The 9780-nt window shown below is 32.8% G+C and overlaps 1 protein-coding gene across 2 annotated transcripts; it reads left to right on the top strand.

Annotated features, from left to right (window-relative positions):
- Positions 1-2265: 2265 nt before the first annotated feature.
- On the top strand, positions 2266-7393 carry LOC18105713 (NADH dehydrogenase [ubiquinone] 1 beta subcomplex subunit 10-B). Of its 2 annotated transcripts, none has more exons than XM_024585930.2 (3): positions 2266-2688; positions 2798-2871; positions 3401-4523. In XM_024585930.2, exons 1-2 carry the CDS (start codon positions 2400-2402, stop codon positions 2830-2832), a joined length of 324 nt encoding a protein of 107 aa, XP_024441698.1. In that variant the 5' UTR covers positions 2266-2399; the 3' UTR covers positions 2833-2871; positions 3401-4523. The 2 variants fall into 2 exon arrangements, with proteins under 2 accessions (XP_024441698.1, XP_006374369.1); XM_006374307.3 differs by lacking the exon at positions 3401-4523 and adding an exon at positions 7123-7393 and having other exon boundaries at positions 2269-2688.
- Positions 7394-9780: the final 2387 nt, after the last annotated feature.

The raw sequence follows: 9780 nt of genomic DNA, 5'->3' as shown, positions 1-9780 counted from the left end.
TGGAATGCCTCACCAAATTGTACCCGTTGACACCAAGATCGACTGTTTTGGTTGTTGGAATTTGTGTCAACAACAATTTTCTCTTTCTGATGTTAGAATCTTATGAATTTCTCTCTCATCTCTCAAAAAAAGGATTTAAAAATAAAAAAAATAAAGTTTTGGTTTGAAATTCTAAAAATGAGGGAGGGTAATTTTTAAAATTCAAAAAGTATGAAGCTTGAATTGAGCATTTTTCCAAAAAGTTTGAAAATGCCACCCATCTTCTTCGTGCTTTTCACTTTGTTCCTTTGCTTTCAATTTTTCCCTTCCTTCACAATTTTAGCTAAATTAGCCGTCAATTAGGTCCTTAAAAGAAATATATGAAAAAAAGAAAAAGAATAAAAAAAAAAAAAATCCATGCGCATAGTGAATTTGTAGTGCCTAAGAGTGTATGCCTACAGTGCGCGGGGGAACAAGATTTCCCCTATGCCTTTTAAGGTATTGTTAACTAACCAATTGGCTTGTGTTACGCCACGAGCAAGAGTAATTTTTTTTTTTAAATGTAAAAAAATATCTAGGTATTGCTAACGTGTCTCCTATAGAAGAAATAAAATTTAACCATAAATTTTAAATTAGTTGCATATTGAATGACATTTTAATGTAATATTGAGACAAAAACACATTGAATCTACCTAGGTCAGCCCTGATTGACATGCAAAACTTGTGGGGGTAGTCTTGAAAAAACAATTTGGAAAATTAAATATCTAATTAACTTAATGTTGAAGAAAGGAATTGGTAAAAAATAATACTCAATTTTTTTAAAAAAAACCCAAATGAACTCGAGTCAACCTACCAAACTCGCAACGTAAGTCACACATGCCATCATATTCAATAATTTTTTTTTTATCCTAGAGATTATTTTTCATTTAACAAATTTATATGACAATAAAGTGCATGAATATTTTTTTTGCAAGAAATACTTTTTTTAAAGAAAAAAGAAACCATTATAGGGGTGTGAGACTGAGATAGCAAAAGTAAATCAATGATAACAAATGATGAAATTGTATTTTTTTTAGTTTTAAGTAAAACAAAAAAATAGATTATCAATAAAAAAGGGTGTAGTCATATATATATTTTTTTTAAATTGAGGGACACAAAATGCATTAAAGAAAAATAGAAAAAAACAATCGCTTAGATGTTGCGGCTTAACTTGTTGAACTTACGATCCGAGTCATGGACTCAACTGAGTTTTTTTCTCCTTTTATAAATCTATATTTAATCCCTCTCTTATATATATTGTTGGCTTATGGCCTAGCACCTCGGGCATTTGAAAGGAAAAGCCTAGACACGTAGGCCTTTAAGCTTGAGATCACGCACATTGGCCTATTTTTCTTCTTATTTAATGGAGCAAATGAACAATTGTCCGTTCATATTTTTTAAAAAATAATAAAAGGGCAGACGACGTGTTTGGAAAATTAAGGCTATGAGTTTTTTTATCCAAAAAACTCATTTTAATCCTAAAACACCCTTCAAACACTTCTAGAACATTTACAAACTAACTTATCAACTTAATAAACCCAAAAAAATCCAAATCACAAAATCAAACCATATAAATTTGCTCATCCTATGTTTATATCTATTTTTTAGGCAACATTAAGGCTAAAAAAACCATAATAAAATCCCCCTCACCGAATAGAACTCGTTGACATCAATTTCAACCACTTTGATGGTCAGAATAGATGTCAACGATGACTTTTTTTTTCTACACAAAAATTTAACGAATCTCTCTCTCCTCTCTCAAAAAAAGAAGAAGAATGAAATACGAGGAAAATAAGGTTTTTCACTAAAATTGAATTTTTAACAACTAAAGGGATCGATCACCTATTAACTAAAAAAGATAGGGACAAAACTAATTTTTTTATATGAAATTCAAAATTTCCATCTATTTTCTTTGTGATTTTCACTTTGATCCTATATTTTTTTAATTTCATCATCTCTTAAAAATGAAGTATTTGGTATTAATTTTGTCTGAAATAGTTTAATTGTGCAAAAACAAATTTTGAGGATCTAATTGAAAATTTAAATAAAATTGACTATTCTAATATACAGTATTTGATATGAGAGTACATAGTGTGCTCATTGAACACGAAAATTGTCTCATAGCTTAGTTTTTTTAATATAATTTTTATAAAAGTATTTTATAAGTTTTTTTTTTTATGCACAAAAACAAGAGTAAGGAAAACCTGAGGCATATTATATGGATTTGGTAAGGGCCACTTAACAAGGCCTCTAGGATGTAAATTACCAAACCCAAACTCCAAACGCACAGGCAAAAGTCAAGGCCTTTTCACCAGAGCAAAAGAACCAAACCGAACCGAACCACACGACACAGGGCGAGCAAGCAGTGACAGCAGAGAGAAATGGGGAGGAAGAAGGGAGTAGCAGAGTTCGAGGATTCCCCTCCAGATGACTTCGATCCATCGAACCCTTACAAGGACCCAGTGGTGATGCTGGAAATGAGAGAGCATCTTGTTAGAGAGAAATGGATTGACATAGAGAAAGCCAAGATCTTGAGAGAGAAACTGCGGTGGTGCTATCGCATTGAAGGAGTCAATCATCTCCAGAAATGTCGCCATTTTGTCCAGCAGTATCTTGATTCAACTCGTGGGATCGGGTGGGGCAAGGACCAACGCCCTCCTTGTCTCCACGGTATTATCTAGTGATTATTTGCCGTGTTTTGTGAGTTTGGAATGATTTTAGGAGAAAATGAGTGATTTATTTTATGGGTTTAATTTAATTGATGGGTTTTGTGAATTAGGTCCTAAAGTGGAGGCAACAGCCGAGTCTGAGTGAATCCATTTCAGTATTTGATCTGCCTGGTTTTGTATTAAGGTACGGTTGCATTTCTAATTTACTATGTTTTAGCTGTGTAATGTGCACTATCTTTGAGTGTTTTGTGAAGGGTAATTATTTGTTTTGATCTTGGTACAATGACAGGCCTTAATTTAGGAAAACTGTAGGCTTATTTTAGTTTGCTTTGTTATACACTGGCAATGATAGCATGTACTTTAGAATGATTGTGTATCGTTTCAGAAAGGAGTTGTTTTTATTTATTATTTTTTTTTTTTTTGAAGATTTGATATTGCTGATGACGTCTTGGTGTTGATGTTGAGTATTTTTCCTTCATATAAATTTCTTCATCGAGATGGATTAATGTGTTGTCTGTTAAGTGGATTGTTTTATCTTTAGCGGTGTAGTAAAGGTTAGTGATCTTTTAATCTGGGTTCTGGGGTGATTATCTGGCTGTCTAAATATAAGGCAGCATGAAGCATGAGGCCATATAATACAATGGTAATTTTCTATGATATTTTCCCTGTTATAGTGGTTCAGAGGTCGTTAATGATGTTTGGTTTGTTGTAAGCTGGCACTGAAGTAGTATGGCTAACCTGATAAGAAGAACTGATTTTTCAATGGGTAGACCCAACTTTGGTTCATGCATGGAGACTTTTGAAGGGAAATTGAAGAGACATAATGTGGCAATGCAAAGTCTGAGAAACAGCAGGGTGTATTGTTCCTTCTCAAAGGTCTTGGGTGAACAGGTCATGTATATGCTTAAAGTTATCACTTGTAGGAAATTAAGGGAAAATTAGTTATTGGCTGTCTAGGGTCAGAGAGGGGATGCATTGCGGTTGCTGAGGGTATCTGATGAGCTAAACAAAAACTGTCTTGAATTTTAATGTAATTCAGCAAAATATCTTGCTTATGCTTGCTGTTTATTTTTAACTAGATTAGGTTTTGATGTGTTACTCATAATGAGCTTAAGTATAGAACATCTGCATTTTGCAGGATTTACTGTGGGTGAGGTTTTAGTTTTGCTTCATGTTGCAGGATTTATAACTTAAGAGTTTGGTTTTTGGGATCTCAACGAATTTTGATTGAATAAGATCTGATTGCTCAAAATTCTTAAACGGATTTGTGTGAAATGTTTATGGTGAAGAAGAATAGTTTTGCAGAGATTTATTTTTGTTGCAAAGTATGCCGTGGACATGGATCACAAAGTCTTGCTTCAAAAGGAAGGAGGAATATTTCTAAGGTGGGAGTATGGAAATATATTAAAAAAGGATTGGTCTTTTCTCTTTCTGAATTTTAAAATGGGATTTAGGAAGAGGGGCTTTTGTTTTTATTTTTTAGAGGGTGATTTGGGAAGGCTAATGGTCTTTCCCCAAGTCCTCAAACTTTTTGAGTTGGATAGGGTGAATAATTGTTTTGCTGTGCATCTCAATCAGGGAAATGTTTGTTTGAATGTTGTATTTGTCAGAACTACCACTGCCAATATCTGGAAAGCGCGAGGCTTTTCATAGCTGTTTTGAGCTAGTTTACTAAGAGTTCGTTAGATATTGTGGTAGCAGTTGCTTTTCAAAGTATTTTTTTGCTTGTAAATGCATTGAAATAGTATTTTTTTCATTTTTAAAAACTTATTTTTAATATCAATACATCACAATGATTTGAAAAAAAAAAAATTGATGCAAAGAAAAAAATAAAAAGTTTCAAATTTTTTCAAAAGCGTTTTTGAAATGCAAAAACAAACTGACTCTAAGTGGTTGTTAATGAGAGAGGAATGTTTTGTGTATTGGCGTTTTGTTATCATTTAAATAATAAACACCCATTTGGTTCTCTTATATAAAATTACCTTTGAGTTATCAAGCCAAAGAAAAACCCTCAAAAGATTCATGAACTGACAAAGAAAACTGCTCCTCACCAGATGAGAAGAATCATTATCACCATGGAATGTCCTATGGTTGAGGTCCTTCATGCTGCATGGCATTAGATGGTTAGGTAAAATTTACTCATCAGAGCAGAAGGGTTAGTGTCTTGTTGGCAATGTTAGGTTATATGCTTTTAATTGGTGCAGGGTTTGTATAATGTCATTTGGTTGGCAACTTCTCCATTTGGAGATTTTGCTGGCTTAACATTATCACAAATGCATTATCAATGATTTACATCATGCAGCCTTTTGAACTTTAACCATACTTTTGAACTTTAACCATATAAATGGTTAAGCAAATTGTTCAACATGCCAATATGGAAAACACAAAATACTGCCCTAAATTGTTGCACAATTAGTTCTGTTTCTGTGGCTGTTTGGTTCTCTCTAGCAATATCTAGTTCTCATCATGCATCTAGGATCGTAAAAGTTGTTTAAAGAGTGCAACCGTTTTTGTTTCTACTTGGAACAAATTTGTATTCTTCTGATTATTTAGTTACAGGTACAGTGCTAACACTTTGCATTTTAAGATATAATACATCATTGGTCTTTTTGAAAAGTTAAGGTGGGGGTGGGGGGGTTCGCTTCTTTCTTGTTTTGGAATTTGTGCATGTTATGTTTAGGTTAGACACAAAACTACTAACACTTTGTCTGAATTTGTGCTTGTAATGTTTAGGATTTGATTATATATCCAATGGTTCAAGATAATGGTGGTTATGACTTCTTGAATGTTTGTACTTGTAATGATGCAAGACAGCTTTGGGGGCTGTTCTAGATCAGAGTTTCAGGGGATGTTTAGGACTATGAACATTGACGTGAACAATGTTTTGATGGACAGTAGGTTAAGTTTTGATAGTTAATGGCTTTAAGATTGGTTTGTTTGAAGGTAGGGGTCATAAGGGACTAATGTAGATTGTTCAAAGGGGTTGAGGATCATTGTAAAAACTACCAGTGTCAACTAATAGGGTTTCTTGGAGTCACACCTAAGGGATATAAAACCTAAGCTTCATACCTAGGGTTCTAGGAGTCACACCTAAGGGAAGATTGAGTCACACAATCAAAAGCAAAGTTGTTTTGAATTATATTCATAACTGATACTCTTGAAAATAATGCATTACATACCTTTATAGAGAGTTTCTAATAGTCAAAGTCTTACAAGAACTTGCATTCCTATATAAGAAAATACTAGTAGTCTATATAAAACCTAATATAGGTAATTACTTTAGCACTAATAAAATACTAATTAAATAAAAGCTAGAACTAGAAAACTTTCCAGAAAATATGCAAAAGTTAGTGGGAGGTCATGGGGAGAAATTACGTTGGCTAATGAAGAGAAATTATTCTAGATTTTAATAGTTTTAAAATTTTATTAATATTATTTACGATTCAGCAGTTAAAGCAGGTGCCATTCAAGTCTAGTTTCCTATACCTAATGGAGTTGGGGTTTTTTTATGTTCTAATTTCTTACTCACTACCAGAACTTCTTCATTCCTTTTCCTTATGGTGCCTACAATAGTACTTTAGTTAGACATTTAAGTTATGCTTTGCCTTCTATATTGATTGATCAAAGAAATTGAGTTTTCAGAGAATTGGTTCTTGTGGACTTTTTTTGTTGATTTTATTTATCAATTGGTTTAGCATCAACTAGCTTTAGGGGAAATCAAGAGTTGGGATTTTAAATTCATTATGAGGAGAAATTTCTGCAGCAATATTCAGCCGGATCATGTGCAATTCCAATGTTATTGAACTGATTAAAGAGCCACCTCAATGATAGTGTATGGTATACTGGTAGACGTGATGCATGGGGTAGAGTTAGGCCTAACATTTAAAATAGATTGATTGAATTTGATCTTGTTAATGTGAAGTGGAGTTAGAAAGGATTCTAGTTATTTGGGAGTTTTATAGAAGCTGAATGAAAAAAAAAAAGTGTACAGAATCAAGAATAAAAGATTCCTAATTCTGAACAGAGCTCAATTAGCTGTTAATAATGTTACTAGTGCCACTTCCTCCTGTTAATGTTTTTTGGTTTCATGCTCTTGGAAGGAATTTGATGCCAAATTATATGTTTTTACTTGATACATCTGTCTATTTCTCAGTTAGATGTTGGGGTAACTTTCTTCCTGTTATTTCCTTTTGTCAGTATAGACAGATGCAGCTGCTTCTTTCGAGAAATTCATCAATAATTTGCTGGTATCTGGTTTTAGTAATTAAGCAATTATTAGTCTACAGTTCTACGTGCTCAATGTCCTGAATTTGGAAATTTTTGCTTTTCATGATGCACGAAGATTTTCTTTCTTCTGGTATCCATGATGTTTTTATGCATTGGAATTAACATAATTTTACAACAGTAGGGTAAATAAGCTCTCTTCCTTCTGCAGGTGACTGATTTTGAGAGCAGGTTGATACTTGAAGTGGAGGGAAGTTGGGCCTCTATATTAATTTAATGCGTGGCTTTTTTCTTTATTTGACCCTTACTTATCATCTATAGGTTTTTTTAATTGCCTTACCTGTAATGTGCAGAGGCCAGATGTTAATGGCTTTGGCTTTCACCTTCCATCGTTTTAATTGTTAGCATCAAAATACTGCAGATGATTCAGACAGGATCAATGAATGAAAGTAACGCAGATAACGCAATAAATTTTCCTGTCATTTTGTGCCTTTGTTTAATTCTGTGATGGATTATGACCTTATATATTGTCAAGAAGTTGCTGATTATGATGGACGAGAACGACACATTGGAATTTTTCAATCATTGGGAATTATAGGCCCCCCTTGAGATCCAAGCTTTCACACCCCTTTTCAACTATTGGACTGGAAGGTAGTTTGTTCTGTTAGACAGCATTACTGGACATGAATTCATAGGCGGCGGCGGCGAGGTGGTGCCCATGGCATTGTCCAAGATTGTAACAGAGCTGAATTCCTAAAAGCAGGATATTGGGCTGGAGGGATGGTGCATGCTCAGTCCACGTTGCACCTAGGGAAAAAAGAGAGGTTATAATCTCATTCTTATTGACCCATGTTTAGACTCTATAATAAGAAACAAAAGTGAGAATGGAAGTGGTTAAACATGTCTGCAGAGCCAGTATTCCCCTGTTTGGATCTTTTTTAACAATCAAACGCCTAATTGTGGGCTATCATCTTGATTTTTGGATTTGATGTGGATGTTGAGGATGATTTGGGGGTGTGATTGTCCATGATTTGCAGTGCTTTATGCTTTTATAAATTTGCGAAACTAAAATCAAACTGTTTCAATGTGTAAACTAGTTAGAAGAACGTTCAACACATAGATTTGCTTCCATTCTAACGGGGTTTCCATTTTGTTTTATAACCTATAATTTGTGAACGAGAAGAAAGGGAATGATTTTATGGATCAGAACAAGTAGAGGTACGTGGTTCAAATTGTTGGCTACATGTGTTGCTTTAGCTGGCTGCAGTGAATACAGAGGGCACAACTATGTACTGTGAGCCCGCGATGGCAATGTTGAATAGGGGACATGTTTACACCATTAGCTATGTCGTCAACAATTCAACATTTAGTTGTCACTAGTTTTTTTTCTTGGGTCAGATATTTTTTTTTTACTTTATAAAAAATATAAAAATACTAGAAAGTCAAAACTTTGATGTATAATGACAAATAATTTTTAAAATATTAAGATGATGATATATTATATAACAATATTTTTTAAAATATTAAAACGTTAACACGTTGGGTCGACTAGAATCAATCATGTTTAACCTACGAAACTCTCAATTTAGGACGCGAGCTCGTGACAACACTTTGAAATCTAAATCGAAACAAATTAGAAACCTCAATTCAAATTAACCAAATATTAAAGGTCTGAAATGAAAAAAGAATTCAATTAAAAAAAATCCAATAAAATAACTCGAGCGAATCTAGAATGGTGGCTTGCAATATGACACCTCTCGTGCTAGTGTTTTTAAAGAAAAAGAAAAAAAATTTGAGACTTGGTTATTGACAAAAAATTTGAGACTTGGTTATTGACATGATTAAAAAAATACCTCACACTACTCTGTGGGTTAAATATTATTTTCTGAACTTAAAATATGTTTACAATAAATGGAGATAATAACATCCTGGATGATATATTTTTGTAAAAATAAAATTGAGTAATTAATTTAATTCAAAAAAATATTTCTTTTAAAAGAAGCTAAATCCAATAAAAAACAAAATGTAAAAAGACCTAAGATAACTCAGGTCATTTTTAAAAACAGTGAAAAATCCCATACAAAGAAAAAAAGTAAAATTAAAGAGCCCAATATCCAATTCATCAAATACTAAATGATAAAACTGAAAAATATAAGTTCAAAACAAGAAAAAAAAAAGAGAAATGAACTCGAATGAATCTCTTAAACCTGAGTTAAAATGAAAAAGAAAACTGATTGAGGATGAAAAAAAAAATTCAATTCTATAAATTAATTCAAATTAAAAAAATCAATTAATAAAACAAGGATCAAATCCTAAAGAAAAAAAATTGAAGTGATATTGTGAAATGTTGTAGGGCAGACACAAAAACCAAGGAAAAAAAATAGAAAATAAGAAAGCCAACCATTACCTATCGTTTGAAATTAAGCCACACGTGCCACTTATGAAGATAACCCACATCATTGCGAATAAAGGAACACCAATAAAGCCATTGTTTCACCACCATAAGTCACCACACACGTCGCTAGAAGACGACTAGGTGACTTGCTTCCTGGTGCGTTTCACGAATGCGCTAGTATTTTTTTATTAATTAAATTATCAAATTACCATTGAGACCACATGATTATTGCAAAAAAACCAATGTGAAATCACGAATATGCCCCTAAAGCCAAGCATAATATATATTTTTTATTCTAAGGACAATAGAGTAGTTACACCGTGCACATGGTTAAAGGAAATTAAAAAAAAAATACCCTTTGATCAAAGTTAATTTTTTTTCTTTTAAATGTAATCAAGTAATTACATCGTGCATAAAATTGTGAAAAGATTGAGTTACCAAAACAAATCTAAAATGAAAAATAAATCTAATAAA

This window comes from Populus trichocarpa, chromosome 15 (assembly GCF_000002775.5).
Source record: "Populus trichocarpa isolate Nisqually-1 chromosome 15, P.trichocarpa_v4.1, whole genome shotgun sequence".
In the NCBI taxonomy this organism is placed as follows: Eukaryota; Viridiplantae; Streptophyta; class Magnoliopsida; order Malpighiales; family Salicaceae; genus Populus; species Populus trichocarpa.
Note: the sequence above shows the minus strand (reverse complement) of the source record. Positions and strands in the feature narration are given on the sequence as shown.